Genomic DNA, 21,958 nt, shown 5'->3' with positions numbered 1-21,958 from the left:
ATAGTGATTCAACATATCACATTAATATTAAGAAAAAATCTCACTTTTCATTTAAATGAGATTTATTTTCATCCATTATCTATTGATTTGAAGATGAATGAAATTTAATAAATATTTTTATTTTAGTCTAATGGCAACTGTTAACTCCTTCCTAGCTTAACCCAAAACTGAGTTTCTCATGCATAGAAAAACTGAACGCACAGTAACATCGTACATTAGCCATGCCAATAAATTATTTTATTGTGCTTAAAAAACTTTGTTCATAAAAATAAGCATTTAACATTTAAAAGAAGTTGACACCTTTGACCCTAAAATCCATAACAAGCCCAAAAAGGGTTAAAGCCAAACTTCATTGTATATAAATCTAAAAACTTGTCAGTGAAGTTTCTTGCTTTTTACCCTAATTTTATTTTATTCTTATACATGTGCAAATTGTTATCACTGTTAGCAAATGAGATCGGTATCTTAAAAAAATGTATTTGAACAAGATTTTTTAGTTTGTAACATGAAATAATGATAGAAATGTATGAAATTGGACAAACTTGGATTTAGAAAATAATAATCAGCATGATGAATTATGCAAATTCATCATATTATGCAAAAAGATTGTTTAAGTAAGGCAAATGCTTCAGCGCATCCAAAAACTACAGAAAATAAAATTTCTGTTTCCTAAAGAAAAAATTACTTGAACTAAATATATATTAATGCTAACACATAAAAAAAATATTAAAAAATATATATGTACAAAACTATTTTTAATATACACATCATTTGTTTCCAAAGGGAGCAAAGGAAATATGGTTATTTATTCTATACCTAAATTGATTCATACATAGCAGTTAAAGACACTTAAATCATGCTATTATAAGATTTATACAATGAAGGAAATGAAAAGGGGATCAAAGGCAATGTGTGTTTCATACAATTTTTTTTTCCATATAACTGCACGAATCTAATATTTTTAGAGAACATCACAAAATTCTTTTGTCTCAAAAAATTTTAAACTGGAATACATGCAAAATGAATGCACATGGCATTACGAGCTGAATGTTGGAGCTGAACGGTCATTTGTTTGAGCTTTCCTCAAATTGATGCCTTGTCGAATTTGTCCCATAAGAGACATACGACACTGACTTAGATCCACAGATCCTCTGCCAGCTAACCAGTTATGAACTCTAGCAGCTGCATCAGACATCATCCCACAACTTGGATCAAATCCTTCAGGCTGATTGGGAGAATGATCGTCTCGCATATTTGTAACTGCCAATGGACTGAAGAATGTTTGCATATGACTTCCACTGTCTGGACCAAAACTGAGTGAATGACGACGGTCTACTTGCTTATGACGCTGTCGAACAGCAACCGTTGAGGTTCCTGTAAAGGTACTTGGATTTGATTGAATTTCAGAATTCAGGGATTGAGGAATTTCCATGTTATGATTTCTGGGACGTGCCCCAGTACCCTCATGTGACAAATGCAGTGAGTATCTTTCCCTTAAAATTGGTACTTCAGCATTCCTTAAAGGTGGTGCATCAACATTCCTTAAAGGAGGTACTTCAAGACTAATATCATGAGCAACAGGTGATTTAACTATTTCTTTGCTGATTCTTCTAGGAGATGTTTGAAATGGAGCACTTTGTTCATTTTGTTTTTGCTGTGTTGATGGTGGAGTAGGAAGAGGCTGTTGCTGCACATGTTGACCAAATTTCAAATTAAGAGTGTTAAGGAATGCTTCACGATCAGTACCCCCAATACTATGTGCTCTTGGCTTCCTTGTAGTGTTTGTACTAAGCTGACGTCTGTGGGTAACCCCACTCCTTAAGGTGTTGGAGGAACAGTCTGGATTTCCTTGTCTTTGCTGCACTGTTGGTTCTATGACTGAAAATCGCCTGTTGTCCGGTTGTTGGGAAGATTTTTTATCAGTGGATTCATCAACCTGTTGCTGGAGAACAGAAAGACGAGCATTCAATGCTTGCATTAATTGTGCATGCGCTGCAGAAGAATCACCGGAATCTGTGAACACATTCCATGATGTTTCTTTTTCTGTAGAAGCAGTTGATTTTTTAACAGTAGCTTCTGCTGTTCGATGGGGGGGAACAGGTGGTGGTGGTTGTGCAAATGGTTGTTGATGGAAGCCAGGCGACACCATTCCCGGTGGTAATGACTTTCTGTCTAATGAAGCAACAGTCTTGGGAGGTATTGGAGGAGCAGGTTTGCCAATACTACCTGCAGAAGAATTAAAAAGAAAATGTGTGAATATTTTAATTTTAAAAAGAATTTATAATGCATGGAAAAAGTGGGCTATTGTTTTTCTTAATGAAAAAAAATTAACTACAGAAAAAAAAGAAAGGATTATCAACAGGTGCATTAGGAACAGCTACCCTGTGTTATTTAGGCAGATTAGCAACTCTTACAAACACGAAAATTTACACATGCAACACATTATATATTCTGACATGAGTCAATTCATTAAAAATTCTCCAGAGGAATGTTTAGGAGGTGCATATATTATGTACTACTGCAGACCATCCAATACCAGATGCTCACAGTTAGCATACACCTCCATTAATAAACAGCTTTCAGCATTACGTCAATGGGACTCAATGTATTTTACTGTTCATTGAAGGACACTCCTCATTAGTGGACAAAATTTTCAGTCCCACGGATGTCCATTATCAAGATGTTCTACTACAGTACTAAACCATTATGGTCACAAATTAATTTTCCTTGAATATCATTATCTACCATATTCATTTTCCAACAATATCTCTGTGGTTTTGACCACCCGTATAACATGTTTTCAATTAATCAAAGTCTTATGGTACACTTTATTACTCTGAGCAGTATTAATTGCCAGAAGCATTTTGAGAAGTTGGATTGCATTTACTCAAATGAAGTAAAAACACTTCATTGTAACACTTCAGCAAAAAAATGTGAAATAGAATTTTTCAGTATGAAAAACATTACACTTCTTTCTGTGTAGAATGTCGTCCTAATGTAAATACTTTGAAAAATTAATTTGTTAAATTTTCAATGACTTTTGAATCACACAGTATTTATATCATAACTTGCATATATGGATTATGTGTTTAAAAAAATATGAATTTCTAATTATATACAGATTTTTTTTGTCCCTGAGAAGCTGAAATAAAAATAATACACTATTTTTTTTTTTTTTTTGGAAAACGGATGGCACATAGTAGCATGTAGGAGAATCAACATTTTTTTTTTTAAATAAAACTTACAAAAAAAAGCCCTTTCATTTCTTAAGATTTCCTTACAGATGTGATCATTTTTGTCGCACCACGGTCATTTTCTGCACACGAGGGCTAATTAGACCGGGACCTACAATTTATTGCCGATTCCGAACGGCCGGCTTGTTTTTCATACTCATCGAGAGGTTGGTGCGCTAACTCCTCGATGGGGGACTCCCTGCGGTAGCAATTTCTTACAGATGTGTGATAAAGGTAAAAACCAGAAGTTCGCATACATGGATCGCAGGTTGACATTTTTCTCTAAGTGGTGAAAATTTTATGCGCAGATTATACACAAGAAATTATAGTTAATTTTTAAAATTCTGTTCTTACACATACATGAAATAGTTAAGATTAAAAAAATTCATATTTACTGCATTCTTCTAATGTAGATACAGGAGACAGAGGAGAAGGTGAAGGTGTTTTCAAAAAGCTGGGTGGCTGTTGATGTAGTAAAGCTTTCTGAGCTATAGCTGCAGCGAGATCTTCTTGAAAAGATGGCTAGAAACAAGATTCAACAAAATATAACATTTCCATCTTATCCACGAAAACAGACCATGCAAATGTCTTATCAAAATGAGAGGCGGGCGGAAGATATTTTTCATAGTCAAATATAAATATGATGCACTTAAGCAAAAGTAATTTAAAAAATTGCATTCACCATATCTTGATGCTGTTCAACAGAGTCAGAAATAATCTGTTTGGGAAACCCTCTGCTTATATCTTTTGCATTAGCATAAATTGGATCTGGAGATAAAAAATTCTGAATTAAATTTTAAAAAATATTAAAAAATCTTGTGCATCACGAAATGCATTTAAACTGCTTTCAGAAAACAAATAAATCTTAGAAGTATTTTTCAAATTCCATACATAATGTCATGCAAAATGTGAATATTAATTATTGATGTAATGCTGAACCAAGTTTTTTTATTTTATTTCTGATGTATATTAAATCTTAAATAATTAATTATCAGAAATTAAACATTTTGGAATGAATAATGATACATTTAATGGTGTGCATATTATTTTTTTATTTTTGCTAGCTTTTCTACTTCTTTAGTATTTTTTTTTTTTCTATATGATCAATCAGTGAAAACATTTTATGTATGCATAGCTTCAAAAAAGAAAAATTCAATTGTGAAAACAATTCTGATCATATTAAGGACAATAGACATAATACCAGCAGTTACTATTTGTTAAACACAGTTTAAAAAATTTTTGTTTGTTAAACTTTGACTATTGTATCACTTACACTATTATCATTTTACAAGCATAAAATTTATATAATTTATATTCATACCTAAATTGGAACAGAATGCAGAAGTAGCTGATGCAGCAGAAGAATTTGTACACTGATGTTTTATAACAAGTGACTTTGATGGCACTTTCGGTTGAGCACGGTTCATCAACACTAGCCTGCGTAAGAAACAATTAAAACATGGTTTTTTTGCATTAAATAATGACAAAAAAGTTTTTTATCTCTAGTTTTCAAATAAAATTAATTTTTTTTCCTTTGTCACACATATTAACAAAAATTTAAAATCAAACTGAAAATATGAAAGTGCATTATAAGGTGTGCACTTTCTAATAAAGACAAAGTTGTATGAAATTTTTTTTATCAAAGTTCTATATTTGTTTCTAAAGCAGTCATAATAATGAATAAAAAAACCCTCAATGCACATTGAGTATTCCATTTTTAAAAATTCCTGATTAACTGCATGATGATTGAGAAGCGGTAGGTATAACATTCAAGCGTTTTCTCAATTCAATTATTGAATTTAAGATTTTGAGGTCTTGTTTCCTAAACAAAATATTGGAAAATAGTTTTTCAGCATTAAATGCTTCCCTTTCCCCTAATAGGCACATTAAAAGAAAATGAGAAATTCCAATAATGGAAAAGGTACATAATTTTCAAATGATTGCCAATTGTGCATTTATTTTCTGATATTTTACAAATCTAGTAAAAACAGATCTGGTGGGGGGGGGGGATCAATTTAACCTGTTTTGGACTAATATGCATGCAAAGAATAAAAATCAGGGTCAAGCATAGGATTTTCTAAGGGAAGTAGAGGGAATATACACCTATTTTTTTTCTTTCTGAGGGGGAGTTACAGTTAGAAGAGTGGGAGGTTGTTTTTATTGGTAAATTTGTAATTTCTTCTGAGCAAAATCTTCAATTCAACAACTTGTGATAGTCCTATGATGATCAAAAAATAAATCAGGGTTTCCTCCACTCATGTATTTTAAACTAATTAACTAAAAATCAGTGAAAAATTAGTAAATTAGTTTGCTTCCAAGACAATAACATGTGTTTTTAGAAATTTAAGAAAAATGAAAAAAATCATAAATTGATATGCTACAAATCTAAGGTTAGTCACCTCTGAGGCAATGGAGGAGTACTGGGTTTATGAGTGGGAGTAACATCATCACCAAAATCTTCGTTATCATCAGCATCACTTTCTTCAGAGAATCCCCCAGATGCTTTTCCACACTCTGAGATGAGTGTTCCAGCACTGTCCCCTGCTCCACCATCTGATTGAAGAGGCTGAAATGTCTGGATGGTCAAAGCTGGTCTACCATGATGTTCATAAGCTGTAACATATTTTTTGTAAAAAAATAAATGAAACTGATTTTTCATTAATCACACTTCAACTGGGTAGCAAGCTTCAATGGTAAAAACATACAGGTGCCTCTTGCTTTACACATTTAATTAGTTCCACAAAATAATCATGTAATATGAAATTGCATAAAATGAGCAGAGCTTGGCATAGAGTTATAACATATAGGGGACAGATAGGGATTGCAGGTTTCTCAGAAGTGTAAAAAAATATGAAACTTGATTCTCAACGGCTCAAGAAATTGTTGCGAATGAATTATTGAAAGCTTTCAATAAATCTAGCAAACTTACACTAGATAAATAGAATTAATGCTATTTACTTCTGATTCTTTCAACTGCTTTAAATCAGATGATCATGACTAGTTTGGTGGGCCTCTGCTTCCCTAAAGTTTTTATAATAAGCTGATAATGTTATTCAATAAAATGATCAAGATTTTTGTAGCATTCTTTGTTTCTCTTTAAAATTTTTATAGAAAGTCTTAAAATTCTTAATATATATTGCAAATGTTCAAGTTTTAGAATAATTTTATTTGATTATTGATGCTACCAGAATTGCCATTTTTTTCTTCTCTTTTTTTTTTTTTTTTTTTTTTTTTTGTGTCTCAACCATTTGTTTTCTTGAAAACTTTGTGATTTCGACACAATTTATTGGAAAGCTCCACAACAAAGAGTGATTGATTTGTATAATTTATGGTATTTTTCTATTTCTGAAAGACTTTTTTTCTAATATTGAACTCAGATTGGGACTTCAGCATTTTTCATCCACTCTTCTACATTATCTAATGTAACAGATTTTATCGCTTTAATTATATAATGGCTTTAATTTGCATTACAATTTATTGGAAAGCTCCACAACAAAGAGTGATTGATTTGTATAATTTATGGTATTTTTCTATTTCTGAAAGACTTTTTTTCTAATATTGAACTCAGATTGGGACTTCAGCATTTTTCATCCACTCTTCTACATTATCTAATGTAACAGATTTTATCGCTTTAATTATATAATGGCTTTAATTTGCATTACAATTTATTGGAAAGCTCCACAACAAAGAGTGATTGATTTGTATAATTTATGGTATTTTTCTATTTCTGAAAGACTTTTTTTCTAATATTGAACTCAGATTGGGACTTCAGCATTTTTCATCCACTCTTCTACATTATCTAATGTAACAGATTTTATCGCTTTAATTATATAATGGCTTTAATTTGCAAGCTCATTTTCGAAATTTATATCATTAGAATCGAATCCAGATCAAATTTTGAAGATTACAATCTTTCAACTTTTTGAACTTATATTGCAGCAAAAATTTATGAAGCAAAGGATATCTGTATATGAAAAAATTCATTTGGAAGCTGAAATTTGAGTATAAAAAATGTCCATGAGTCGAAGTAGTTGATAAACAGAACTATATTATTGATTTTTCCGAAATTTCCAGGTTGCACAAAATATATAATAATCCTTTGACTTTTTCTTCTCAGCAGTTGAAATTCAACCAAAAAAGTACCCAGTAATGAGAATTTTTTAAATTGATATACATAAAAAATTAACAATATTTCTCAAAATAAGTGCTGCATCAGCATATTTAACACAGCAAGGAAATGCATTCATGTGCTTAAAATAAGTACTACCTTTTCCATGATAAAATTTAGCCTTTTCTAAATATGTTTCAATCAATTGATGTGATATAATAATTATTTCATATGTATTTTTTGTTGTTGATTTCATAAAGAAAAATATTTTTAACACAAAATGTTTTAAAATATAAAATGTCACTGAATTATGGTGCATTTTATGTAAATAAACTGCATTCATAGACCTGCAAAAAATTGCATACACGTAGATAAAATACAAATTAAATTTTTCATGAAAATTAGTGAATTTCCACACCAGATGATATAGTATGTGGCCTCTGAGATTTCATGATAGAGGCTGCAGCCTTTTCAAACTGTTCAGCTTCTTGAAGATTCGGCCATGTTGCAGTAACACTTGGGGGTGGTGGAAAAGTAGGTGAAGAAATATCAGTAACATTTGCAGCATTCCCAACAGAATGAGCTTGTGTTGAAAAATCTGTAGGCTAAACAAAAAAATTCTAGATGTTAGAAAATGCAAAATTTCTGTAACTAAAATAGAATAAACATTTCTTGCTCACATGTGATTTCTAGCATGCATCGTATTGAATATTTCTCTGCATAACTTTGAACAGCAACATTTAGTGAAGTTTAAGAGAAAACTCAAAAAACCATACTTAAACATATTTTAAGAACATCAAAAATTTTTCTAGTACTTATTTGGAATTTCAAACACACACAGAATGTATCATTTTGTGAGTAATAAATGTTTTGAGATGAAAATATTTACTGAAAATTAATACACTTGTGATTATCAAACTAATGAACATTGAGCATTATGAAGAAAAAGACCAAAAAACTGTTAAAACCAGTTGTGGGATTCAAATAAGTTAACATCTGGTTCACCATGAATCAATTGTTAATTGGTTGGTGGCTGCTCATGTACCTACATAAGAGAGAACCCTGATCACAGGTTAACAACCAGTTTGCCAAGCTAACCAACAAAATAAATATTGATCCTACACAACTGGTTCAAATTAGCTGAAGTCCTCTACTGTGTGTACAATATACAAAGACTCGGGTGCTTTAAACAAGTTGATAAATTTGTTTAATCCAAAGGTATTGTCGGAATGTAGAGTGTACTATATCTTATAAGCAAAGCTACTTTTATTTTGCATGCCATCTACCTTGTACTGTAACATGCCAATCGATTTTCAAAGGTTTTTTTGATATTGTAGTCATGTAACATACCAGTAGGATCTTAATTATTTTGTATACTGAAATTTGATTCATGATAAGAAGAACTGGCTACCAATGTAGTTTTATGTTACATGTGGGGATCAGAAGCAAAGGGATGCAAGTGATCAAAATTAAGTTACCAACCTCAAAGTTATTCTAGCATTCAAAATTCTATGCAGTAATGAAATTAGTAGCTGCTAGAAAGCAGCCTTAGCTATACAGAATGGGTCTGCCTAGTAGTCAGATGTTGGGTAAAGGAATGTCTTTAAGCACTCAAGTCAATTTAACATATGTTGTCACTTGCATTCCTTTGCTTCTGACTCCCCCCATATAAAAACCTATAAAGTGTGGACAAACAAATTTACCTGATTAGTAACTTCCAAAGCTGGTGGAGTAGGTAACCTGGTAAAAAGGGTGTCTTGAGAAGTGAAACCAGAATCCTGGGAAGAAACGCTCAACAAGCGTAAGGCACCAGAGGGCAGTTGCTAGATTGAGCATGGAAAAACATATATTTTCATAAAAAATGCTCTTTGCTTACAGAAACTGTAATGAAAGTGTCTTCGGATGAAAAAAATAAATTTGTCATCATAGCTCTTTTTTGAAAATACATGCAGGCACATTTTTAATTACAATTCATGCTCGATTATTGTTTAGCTGAGAAAAAATAATTTTAAAAGCATACATTAGCATTTACCACTTCATAACGAAAATGTTTTATGCAAATAAAAATTCAATGTTCTTTTACTCACATAAAAGAGGAATAATGAAAAACAAGTATGGAAGACACTAGAAAATTGTTATAATAAAAGTTCTCATTTTTATTACAAGGCAGCTAATACTTATGAGAAATAATTACCTGAGAAAGAGAGCGACTGCGATGGTGAGATGGAGAGTATGACTTGCAGCTTTCCCCTGATGAGCTGTTTAAACTACTAATGCTACATACACTTGATTTTCGTGAGCCCAATGATGTGGGAGAGCTTGGTGGAGTCTGCAAAGAAAAAATACACACAAAGCTATAAAAATATATACAGTAGACTCTCGGTAGCTTGACACCCCAAAAGTATAGACAAACATGTCGACTTAAGCAGACATTGAGTTAGCGAGGTTTAAATCTAAAATTTTTGTCCGATCATTTTTGTGTAGGTAATTATATACATTCTAACAATTGTCAATTGTATTAAATAAAATGCTAACTCTCATTAATTTTAATTCAGGGTTGTTTCAAAATATAATCAAGACGTATAAAAAAATTTAACTCATGAAAAATAATCAAGTATATTTGATTGTTTTTCTTTCCGAAGAGAAAACAAAAATTTTTCAACACTATTCAGTTTATAATGCGATTGTTCAGCTTTTTCCTGACTGTGTATGAAGTGACGTATCACATCTAGAGTTTTTAGTGCATCATGAAGAGATGGTGCAGATACTTCTTCATCTGAACTTTCTGATTCTATTTCTTTGAAACATAAAGCACTTGCTTTGGGTGATTGATTCTAGAATATCGTCTTCTGCTAAAAGTTCTGAAGTTACAAAATCGGAGTCAATACTCACAAATTCATAGTCGATACAATCACCCATAGTGCTATTTATGGGAGGAATCTTTAGGAGAAATAATCTTTTTATTTTAATTAATTTTCTTTGGAGAAATAACAGTTCTCCAAAGACTCAGAACACAAACCAACTTGACAGAAGCAGTTCCAAATCGTGACACTTGTGCCTGAGTTCCATGAAGAATCAATCATTTCAACTGCATCTAAAACAGAAATTTTTGCATCCATTTTAACATCCACAAATTTGTCTGTAATCTTCTGTAAAAAGTTTTCATACTTAGGATAATTCCTAATTTCCTTGATTGAGATTTTTTGCAAAATCTATTGCTTTCCTTGAATTATTGGTCGTGATAATGGGATTGAGTGAGATTGAGGGATTCGAACCACAAAAGAGTTGCTTCCTCTACATCGCTAAATTCTGATTTTTTTTATATGTTTTCTGCTTGGTTCATAAGATTCAAATAATGAAAAAATAATTCCCTCATTTTTAGCAAATGTTGAAATGGGTTCCGTGCATCTCCATATTCTTCGGCGAGTTCATTCCGAGTTTTCCTGATTCTAGTTTTTTGAAAATTTCAACTTCTGATTTTAAAGTTAAAGTATGAAGTTTGCGTGGAGCCATTGCATTCACGTCCATTGATACTCACAATGATAACCAAATGACATATTCAGCGTCTAACCAGGCTTTAGCTCTTTTTCTTTTACCCTTTTTCCAAGAAACCGTAAAATAAAGTTCCACCAAAAGCATTCTCAACAACAGACAATATCAAAACTTACAATAGAAAAGATTTTTTATCCCTATTGGATGTTGAAATTGTCAACATCCAATAGAGATCACACCACACTTTAGGGATCATCCACACTTCTTTTGACTATGAAAAGAATGAAAGACCTCTGTCCTGGAAACACCACTAAAATGACAGGCCGGCCAAGAGGCTTCAAACATTCATTCTTCACATGCACGCCCTCCCCACCCATAGCACAAAAAAGGGACCCATCATATAGAACAAAGAAACAAAGGATTATCAAAGTAGCCACGGATAATGTAAAAAGTTCTTAAAATAGTAAAACCTAAGGGTAAAACATGGGCAATTGTAAAAACCAGTCGTAGCAAAGGGGCAAAGGTCGTAGTTGACTTAAGCGGAGTTAAGCCAAACATGTATCGAGTTAGAGAGTTTCCCCTTCATTGAAATTAGTATTGGGCCAACCAAGGGAATAATAGATGTCAAGTTATCCGGATAGTCGAGTTATCTCCATGTCGAGTTACCGAGAGTCTACTGTAGTGAAACCTCAATAAAACGATACTCTGCAAACCAAGAAAAAATGTAGTTGTAGAGCGATTATCATTATATCAAAAGGCAGAAGTTTAACACTACAGTATAGACAATTCCAAACAAGACTTGAAAAAATATTGTTGTAGAGGGATTTGTCATTATATCGAGTATCGTTGTAGCGAGGATTCCTTCCATAATAATTTTTAAGATGGTACTCACACTTACAATGAAAATTTTGTGAAACAAATTATTCATTTAAAAAAAAAGAACACCAAAACTGTGAATAAAACCAGAAAAATAAAAAAAACATTCACTCACCTGAAAAGACCATATGCTGTCTGTGCTTTTCACATCAACAATAACTTGTTCACTTGCTGAGGGAAGCACATGTGGATCTTCAGTAAGTTTAGCTAGAGAATCTAGTACCTCTTGCAAATGACTGACTTCATGTAGAGTGGCCAATTCGGATTCCTAGGGGCAGAAAAAAAACAATGCAAGACATGTTTCACAAACATACTGAACACGCACTGTAGAAGCTTTTGAAACATATAAATAAATGTTTATAACAGAAAATTTTAGGGTGCAATAATAAATATTTGAGAATAAAATTTCAAACCCAAGAAATATTAAAAGTAAAAGAATATAAAATTCTGAAAAAAAATAATTATTAATTTTCAAATTCAAACCTGATTTGGGATTCATCTGTTATCTAGCATATATATATAAACTTTACAAAAATCTATCATGAAAGTTCTCTGATACTCTAATCAAAGACAGTCATAATTATCATTAGAGTGGTATTAAGAATACACTAGAGCAGAACTGCATAACAGGGCTGCTGGAGAAAATGTTCTTTACTCTGTTTAAAAAAAAAATGATTAAAATTAAATTCTATATCTAAACTAACCTGTTGATCCCATAAGCATAATGGTTCCTTGAATGGGTAAATTACTGAGGGTGTGTATAGTGAATGGAGGAGGCAAATTTTCACCTCAGGCCTACACCAATAATACAATCTTTTTTTACTGAAAGGGGTGCTCTGTATCTGCCTGTGATTGGTCCGAGCAAAACCTAACCTTTTTTTTAATTTTACATAGTTTTACTTCAATAGTTTCTTAAAGAGAAAAATGTTTTTAATTTTATTACAATGAAAAAACTTTACCAAGTAACAGTGACAAGTTTAATGAGTTCAAATTCATACAGTTCATGAAAATTTTTATAGAAAATTTAGTTTATAAAAAGTTTCTTTGTGTTCAAAATCATTTTTGTTTTATAATAAAAAAAAAAGTTTCTTGAATTTCTTTTACCACAACAGGCCTCAAGCAGCTGACAAAGAAGCAATATCGACCCCTTTCTTCAATTAAAGCACGCCTTAAAGCATGTTTTTCAGTTTCTTCTAGCATACGGTACTTGCTATTGACATCTTGTATCGCCATATCAAGTGTTTTCTTTGCATTTACATCACCTTTGCTAGCTATAAATATTAATTTGGGTAATTTTCAAATTGAGATATCAGTTCACAAAATGCACATTATACATTCATTAATCACTGGAAATTCAATATAAGTAAGATAATCTCCTACATGAGTGATAAATGTCCTCATCCAATAAAACAGATTGGGAGGTGGATATGCAATACACACAACTTTGTGTATTTCTTTTCATAAATACACAACTGTGTATTGCATATGAAATAAATAGTACAGTGAAACCTATCTAAGACTGAACGAGATGAAATCTTAAATGGAATCAAGAAAAGTCTCATCGATAATCAGTACTTTTGATGTGGACCTTTATAAAACAGAAACCAGTCTAAAATGGAATACAGTGTCTTGATGTTCCATTCCATACAGGTTCGACTGTATATATGAAACTATACGTATGGTCTCATACAACTACATATTCATTACAATACATCAATGTTTCCCAAAGTGGGCAATATCGCCCCTGAGAGGTGATGGAATGGTCTGGTAAGGGGAGGGGGTAGAAGCTACGAGAATAACATAAGATCCTATGGGTTCAGGGCGATGAGAGGGAAACAATTTCTGAAGAATGGAGGCAATAGAACTAAAAGTTTGGGAATTTCTGCGACACACATACACCTTTCCTTTCATATGCCGTATTCACCCGCATTATCTGGGAAACACCAAGAAAGACCAACTTGTTGGTAATACCTGTGTTTTCCAGCATGTCGAGCAATTCAAGTTACAGATCCTTTAAAATTTTGAAATACCTTTATTCTAAAAATCTATTGAATCGGCTAAATGCATAGTGTGATCCTTACTAAACCTTGCTTTTCCCAGCATGTCAGCTAATGCGAGGGAATATGGTATGAAAATTAAATATGCAAAAAAATAAAGACGGAGGGGGGGGGGGAAAGGAAAAATTCAAGTACTGATAAAAAAATAAAAAATCTTACTTTTACGAACTTTCTTTTGTAAGCGCAAAGTATCAGAAGATTTTTTCTTTATTTCTTGTCTTACCCTCTTATACTCTGGAAAACAATAGATTAAACTATTTAAATTTCAGTTATGCATAGTAATTTAACTTTTTCTTAACAATAGCGATTAGATTCCAAAACAATAGGTTCCTTTTGGTGATATCCCTCATCCTAATTTTTTTTTTTTTTTTTGTAATGTGTGTGATGAATTATTATTTTTTAAATAATTTAGAAATGTCTCAGAGAAAAATATGAAAATGTTTTTAATTCTTGGAAGCATGAGTAAATTATACCTTTGGCATGGTCTTTATCCATTTGGTAAGCTATTTTCTTCCAGTCCTCGAGTCTTTCTTGTAAAGGAATAACCAGGTGATCCATTATGGTACTAAAAACATGAACCCATTAACATGTATTAAACTCTACTAAATTATTAGGTTCTTTTAAAATCATTCATGATTGAAATTTACTGAAATCCTTTTTTTAATAGGGATCACTACAAAAATATAAAGATGCACTAGAAAATAAATCATTTATGATTTTCATACAGACCTGGTGAAAGTTTTCAATTTTGCTTCAACACTTCTGTGTCTCAGACACAGTCTTGTAAGAGCAGTACCTATGTCTTTAGTTGCACCTGCAAATAATTTACCAGTATGAATAAAAAGAAATGTTGCTGTTATGATGCACAAGGCAAAATAAAAATAACCGGTATTCTTCAGGGCGGTAAAATAGACATACTAAAACCTACAGATTATTAACACCTAATTCATTTCATGTACAAATACAAAGCCACAACACGCAAAATGCCCACCGAGGTGGCTGATAAAAAGATGCCCATAAAAATATGGATGTCATAAATTTCAAAAAAAAAAAAAAACAGCAACCCAATTAAAAAATTAACACAAATTATAAACAATATATACACATGATAAAATATTATACAATGCCCATAAAGAATACTTATGGTTGTCTTATTCTAAGAATGGATAGCTTCTCGATTTACCCCAACATTTTTTTAGTATTTCTTTTTAAATGTGCCAATTGTGTTACAATTTACTACCTCCGGAGGTAAGCTATTCCATTTATTAACAACCCTATTAGAGAAAAATTCCCTGTGACACCATAACCTTGCATTGTCCCTCACCAATCAATACTGGTGTCCCCTTGTAAAAGCAGTCGATTGGCGGTGTACTAAAAGTTCATGGTCTATCCTATCCATCCAATTGAAAATTTTGAACACTTTGATCATATCTCCTCGACACCTGCGTTCATCCAATGTAAACATATTCAAAAAATGAAGTCTCTCTTCATATCTCAAGCCCCATGTGCCAACAAGGACACACGTAGCTCTTCTCTGCACCCCTTCAACCAATTCTATGTCCCTCTGTAGGTATGGTCTCCAAAACCTTACAGCATACTCTAGTCCAGGACGAACTAATCCTCGAAAAAGCGGAAGAATGACTTTAGGAGAATGCGAAGAGACCTTATTGAAAATGAGACTAAGCATTCTATTCGCTTTTTTGACCACCGCTGAACAATGTTCAGAAAACCTAAGTCGCTCGTCAATGAGAATTCCCCAATCGGTGACCCTAGTTGCATCCGGGATAGTGACACCATTCAACTCGTAAGAGAACTGTGGGTTGTTCGAACCAAAATGAGCGACCATGCACTTATCAACACTAAATGTCATGCTCCATTCATTTGCCCATGATGCAATCCTGTTTAAGTTGGTCTGGGGCAACTCCCTATCGCTTTCATTCCCGATTACCCCCATTAGCTTCACATCATCTGCAAATTTGCTAGTAATCCCATCGATACCCTGATCGAATTTATCGATAAAAAGTGAAAAAAGTATGGGGCCAAGGACACTTCCTTGAGGAACTCCACTTGTGACGTCTGTCCAACCAGAGAATTCCCTGTTCACCATAACTCGTTGCGACCTATCTCTTAACCAGGATTCTATCCAATTCAGCAAGTTGCCCCCAATTCCAATCTCGTGTAAACGCTTCAAGAGTTTGCCATGTTGGACCCGATCGATTGCCTTCTGGAAATCAAGATAAACAACGTCTACATTTTTGCTCTTACCCAAAGCCTTAGTCACGTGATCATAGAAGCAAAGGAGGTTAGTTACACATGACTTCCCCTTCCTGAACCCATGCTGATTATCCGACAATACATTACTCTCGTCTATCCACTTCACAAACTGCCTTTTGATGATAATTTCCAAAATTTTCGAGAGGGAGCTCGCCAAACTCACTGGACGATAATTTGACACCGCTTCTTTACTACCCTTCTTAAATATCGGATTAGCAAGTTTCCAATCTCTTGGGACGATACCCTCAGCAACACTACTCCTGTATATCTGTGCGACTGGCCCCAACAATTCATTAGCACATTCCCTGAGGACCCTGGGATAGATATCATCTGGTCCTGGTGCTTTGTTTGCACATACATTTCTTAAAAGATTTAGGACCTCCACGTCTTCTACTTGAATATCGTTGAGGGTTTTATTACCCCATGCAACACCCGTATATCGAATATCATTATCTCCATTAAAAACCGACGCGAAAAAGTCATTGACACATTCCTACACAAGCACTACACATGCCTACATTGCTCTCTACCCTGGAGCCTCCTATTGAGAGGGGGCCAACTGTCCCCTTACATCCATTATTGACGTATCAAAAAAATGATTTTGGGTCAGAGCCAATGTTATCTGCCAACCTAGATTCAACTTCCTTTTTACTATCCCTTATCACTTTCTTCAACAGTCTTCTTTTATCAGTAAACAATGATAGGTCACCTTGTCCACTTTTATACTCTCTGAATACCCTTTTTTTTTCAAGATAAAGGTTCCGCACGCTATCCGTGAACCATAGAGGGTGTGATGTACAAACACGCTTTTTTCGAACAAAGGGTATGATGTCGTGCAAAACAGAGGACAGCTTCGTACTAAATTCTTCCCATTGACTTACCAACCCTACTGATTCCAACTGGTCTTTGAAAACTTCCACTAACCTTCCTCTCAAAACATCAAAGTTAGTTCTCCGAAAACAAGGAACCAATCTTTTGTTATCAAGTGTAATTTTCTGGAGGTGGGTGGGTTTGAACCCATGTACCCTGAACTCTTCTCATCTCTAACTCCGTATCTTACCAACCCACCACTACAGTACTAGTAATGAACCCACCGCTACAGTACACATTGTAGTCAGTTTTCAAAACAAACTCTGACCATTTGACTCTAAAATGTGCATTTGAATTAAAGAGGAAAAAATAAAAAAAATACCTAAAATTTACAAAAACATCCCTAGACATATAAAATGTTTGAAAAGATATAAAATATTACAGATACAAAGATATGCCTCCACCAGAAAACAGTTTTTGCACACACACAATCATTTGGATTGCGTGATGACAACAACAAATGTAACATATATGAATAATAAATTTATTGCATGTTAAATATTAGTTCATACCTTTGGCTCCAGTAGCTAAGTCTGCAATTTTTTGGAAAGCATCAAGAAATGCTGCAAGAGCAAATAATGTAGTTCTGGAAAGATAAAAAGGAGAAAAAATGAAAAAGATAAAATTGCTTCATACATATTTCACATGCTTATAACCTACTAGACTACACTTGCAACCTGGAATCTTAATACGTGTTGAAGCCATTGTCAAAAATAAATAAATAATATATATATAGACATTTTTTCATATATAATAACTAATTGTGTCAAAAATTTTCTGGCGACCAAAAGTTCACCACCTTGTTCATTTTCTTAATGAAGCAGAAGAGTAAATAAAATAGAATTTTCAATATAAATTGTTATGGTTGTGACCATAACCCACCTATTGAACACATATTTTTGTCCATTAATAATGCTTCTTTTTTCAGTTATGTTGTGAATAATAACAGTAAAGTATAAATTTACCCTTTTCATTCAATATTTGAGTTGCTGATATAACTGGTTGTTTGAAGCAGCAATTATGATTCCACAGAATTATCTTTTTTTTCAATTAATGATTAAGAATGAAATCTCATGCCTTTCATTTAAAAAAAAAATTAAAATTTTCTAAGAGGTTAATACCAGGGTCATAACTAGACTGGGGCAACCAGGGCACAGCCCCTGGTCCCCCCCCCCCCAACCCAAATGGGACCACACAAAAGTTTACACTTGTTTTGCATTATAACCCTTTCAAGATGGGGGTCCCAAATAAGCATCTGCTCCGGGGCCCCTGAAAAGGCACACTACAGCCCTGGTTAACACAATTTTAAGTTCATAGCCCATGGATTAACATTTGGCAATGACTTCAAAACTGTGTGTCGTGATGCCCTTGGGTGCACCACACAAGATGATTCATTTATTCAATATGGTATAATTGTTTATTGAAAAATTACCTCATTATACATAAATTGTTTGTTAATTTTCCAATTATTGTTTTTTTTTACTTAACCAACATGGCTGTGACTGAATTGTAAATGTGAAGAAGGTGGCTATGTTTTGACAAGGGGTGTGATGAATATATTTTGATATACAAAAGACATACATACTTCAAATGAGAATGAAGTTTTGCAGCTTTACCAAGAAAATCTTCCCATACTGGTGATCCTACCTAAAAAAATAAGTAGACATTATTTAGAGTGCTTACATGCATTAATTATTAACAGTATAAAAAATGAATTCAAACGACACGACACGCAACAACAAACCTTTCTAAGAAAAAAAATTACCCCTGCACAAAACAACAAAGTTTCATTATTTCAAGGCAAATTAGTTTACAGCAAACAGTATTTATCTCATAAACTATTAGGAGACACAAATGTATTCTCATCGCATAAGAAACAAAAATTATTCGACCCTATATATTCCAGTCAAGCTAGCACAATGGTTGTTAACCTTTTTACTAAGCACACAGCAAGGCACTCACTAAAGCATCTAAAATTGCTCAATGATTATGACCTATTTCATTTTCACGGGGCATTTTAATTCCCTCTCCTCCATTCAAACTACCCATTCAAGAATTATCATCACATTGATTTCAGCGTGTTCTTTAATAGATAAAGTCCACACTGTTTATCCAGTCCAACTTAGCATGAGCCAATTTTTAACACCTGTCCAATGCTGGATTTCTCTATAGGCAAGACAGGCCTAAGGCTCTGAGGTCTGCAGAGGGCCTATAAAAATCTTGAACTATTATTTTTTTGGAGAAATTGCTAAAAGATCAAATTTTAACACACTGAAGTAACATAGAAGATAACAATGAATATATTCAACTAAAAAAAGTGACAATTTGTCATCAACAAAGGACAGATGGAGTTCGACATATAACAGGCTCCATTACCTTCAATGGCCCCATCAAACCTAAATCCAGCCTTGTACCAGTCTTTCAGTGTCAGAATAAAACGAACACTCTTCCTAGCTGTTTGATTCCATTTTTCCAAGCATATGACTGCCTTTATCCTCTTGCAACAGCAAGTAAAAAACCAAAAAAAATCTTTGAATACATACTTGTATTTTAAACATCAAACTCAATCACGATTTCTTCAACATTGCAGCTATGAAAATATTATGAAATCAGTCAAATTATATCTGGACCCAATATTATGAGCTCGCGGAATAGTTGAACTTGGGTGTATATATACTTCACACAATAATGGCTTGAGCATGCATTTTGACTTTGTTTTTGAGAACTATTACAGTGAAACTTCGCTACTATGGCACTCCATAAGCCTATAACAATAAATCCCTCTGCAACGATATTGTTTCAAGTCTTGTTTAGAAATGGTATAATCTGTTACTCTGCTGCCTCTTGATATAACGAAAAACTCTACAAAAAGATCACGATTTCACTATTTTATGATCAACAACTATTTTAGCAACATACTCTATTTTTGTGAAGTTTCACAACTTTCAGGTAATTTTCGCATTCTAGATGTTCTGAAGAGAGATATGTTTCTATCTACACAGGTTTGAGTAGTCATCTGAACCACTGTACATAGTTATACATTTCGATCACTGTAGTTGGCTTAAATATTTCAATGAATTTGAGGATGAAGGTGCTTATAACTCAAAACTTGACAATGGAATCAAGATTTTTCTGCCACATCCTTGGTGATGTCAAAAGTTTGTGGCAAAAGCACAACTTAGCTGTTAGTAAGTTGCTAAGTATGCGCAACAGAAAGAATTGTATAAATTAAGACTGTTATAGACATGAAATGTTATCAAAGTAAAGTAATGGAATATGTGGATTTACAATGTTTACCACACCCTGCAATCTTTAATATGTCTTTTTATAGTGAATTTTTGAAATTAAAAAAAAAATTAATTTGATGTCAGGTCCCCCCCACTGGACTGGAGCACTGTGAGGCACCATGATGTGTTTTCTATTATTTCAATAAGTAAAGCTTGTTACTAGTCGTTCTCTAGGCATTCCTATCTAAAGTCTTTTTATTGACACTTTTATACATGCTATGGAGGAAATTTCTGCAAAATTAGTAAAATTTCCCTATGTGGTATAAGGCTTGCTCTTTTGGTGAGATTTTGAGATTAAACACATTGCTCAAGAAACAGGAGTTGAAAATTATAAACACAATTAGGGAATTTTTTAACCAATACTTCAACATAATTTTTATGCAAAGACAAAGTTATTGGAAATATTGCAGATGCTGATCCAGATCAATGTGTTGGGAGGAGCAACTAGTTTTGATAGTCCATTGGATTGCCCTGTACTTTTTACGGGACAGACAAATTTTTTCATCTTCAAATGGAGCAGAGGCAGGTATCTTGAACTGTGGAGTAGAGCTGTGAATGGAGCAGAGGTAGACATCTTCAGCTGCAAGATATTTTCAGCAGCGAATGGAGCGGGGACAGGTGTGGATCAAGGATGATATATCCCAAGGAGTGACTTATTGTGTAGCTTTGTTGAATCGTCTCCTGTATTTCACAGAGCAGACAAGTTTTTCCATATTGACCAGCTCTTGAGAGGGGTGATTCCCCCCCCCCCTCTGAATCTACACCTTAAATATTACGGTGGCTCAACCCCAATATTCCTTTAGGTATTATGTACACAATGCACAATATTGTGGAGGTTTGGACCCCCCTCCAGGGGCTGGATACAAATATATGCCTAGGACTTAATAATTTTATTGGATTGGATTTTAAATTTTCTGGCGCAAGGACCAATTTGGTCAAACTGCGCCATAATAATTTTATCACCCAAATTTAATTCAGAGTCAGAATAAAAGGAATTGACAAACATTGCTTAATTTCATCCCATAATCACTTTAGAATTATGTACTTTTTAAGCACGAATTCATTGGTACGATGAAAAATTGTATAAATTGACTAAAACACAAGCGTGTTTACCTTGAGATCATTAACAATTAGCTGAAAGAGACCACCAAGAGCACTGCACTCTTTCTCCGCTATGGTATCCATATTTATTCTATCAACTGAGAGTGTTCAAAAATTACAATAAGGATATCATCGTCATCATGGGCAGTCGGGTCATTAGTGGAGTTAAAAAGGAAATAAACAATCCCAAGACATCCGCTGGAGTATGAAATAAAAATCGTTCTTCATCTTGGAACGATCCCCAATGTTTGCTTATGGGAAGGGCGTTTTGCAGTGAAATGATTCCTCAGGCTTCGACGTCAAAAAAAAGCCCATAACACGAATCTTAATATCAATTTCGTCGCCCGCTTTGGACGCTGCTGCTGCTGTGGATGAAATTACAGTCGAAAACAAACATTCTCTTGTGGAGATTAAATATCCGAGGAGAAGGAGGAGTGAATCGAAACGCCCATCCTCTTGAGAGAGAAGGATCAGCTTTTCTCTCTCTAGCTGTATTCACACTTTTTTTCAGGGATGCGGGGCAGAGGGAGAATGATGCAGAAAAAAAAGCCACTATCGCAACTGAATTATACAGGACTATCTTCTCAAAAGTCATCACCTGCTTGGACCATGAAAAAAAGGGGAATTCCGTATTTCATCCCGATTTTTTTTTCAAAAAAA

General features: G+C 33.6%; 1 protein-coding gene across 1 annotated transcript; it reads right to left on the bottom strand.

Annotated features, from left to right (window-relative positions):
• Positions 1-218: 218 nt before the first annotated feature.
• Positions 219-21,820, bottom strand: LOC149064592 (uncharacterized). Its single transcript, XM_089254597.1, has 16 exons — positions 21,311-21,820; positions 18,496-18,557; positions 17,423-17,496; positions 14,496-14,580; positions 14,240-14,331; positions 13,926-14,000; positions 12,814-12,980; positions 11,825-11,977; positions 9,536-9,670; positions 9,045-9,164; positions 7,760-7,946; positions 5,633-5,846; positions 4,555-4,670; positions 3,916-4,001; positions 3,629-3,755; positions 219-2,226 (listed from the first exon to the last, which is right to left on the bottom strand). The coding sequence occupies exons 1-16, from the start codon at positions 21,380-21,382 to the stop codon at positions 1,037-1,039; spliced, it is 2,955 nt and encodes a 984-aa protein (XP_089110723.1). The 5' UTR covers positions 21,383-21,820; the 3' UTR covers positions 219-1,036.
• Positions 21,821-21,958: the final 138 nt, after the last annotated feature.

Source organism: Pholcus phalangioides, unplaced genomic scaffold (assembly GCF_987345545.1).
Source record: "Pholcus phalangioides strain wild (caught in Gottingen) unplaced genomic scaffold, Ppha-v1.0 ptg000042l_1, whole genome shotgun sequence".
NCBI classification, from domain to species: Eukaryota; Metazoa; Arthropoda; class Arachnida; order Araneae; family Pholcidae; genus Pholcus; species Pholcus phalangioides.
This window is presented reverse-complemented; position numbering and strand designations above follow the sequence as displayed.

What these genes read in the sequence shown, in the direction of transcription:
- LOC149064592 (XM_089254597.1), bottom strand. Translation starts at nt 21,382, where the DNA reads ATGGATACCATAGCGGAGAAAGAGTGCAGTGCTCTTGGTGGTCTCTTT. An exon ending in AAATTGAAAACTTTCACCAG is followed by an intron (nt 14,332 to 14,495) that starts GTCTGTATGAAA and finishes TCATGTTTTTAG; the next exon opens with TACCATAATGGATCACCTGG. An exon ending in GGATAAAGACCATGCCAAAG is followed by an intron (nt 14,001 to 14,239) that starts GTATAATTTACT and finishes ATTGTTTTCCAG; the next exon opens with AGTATAAGAGGGTAAGACAA.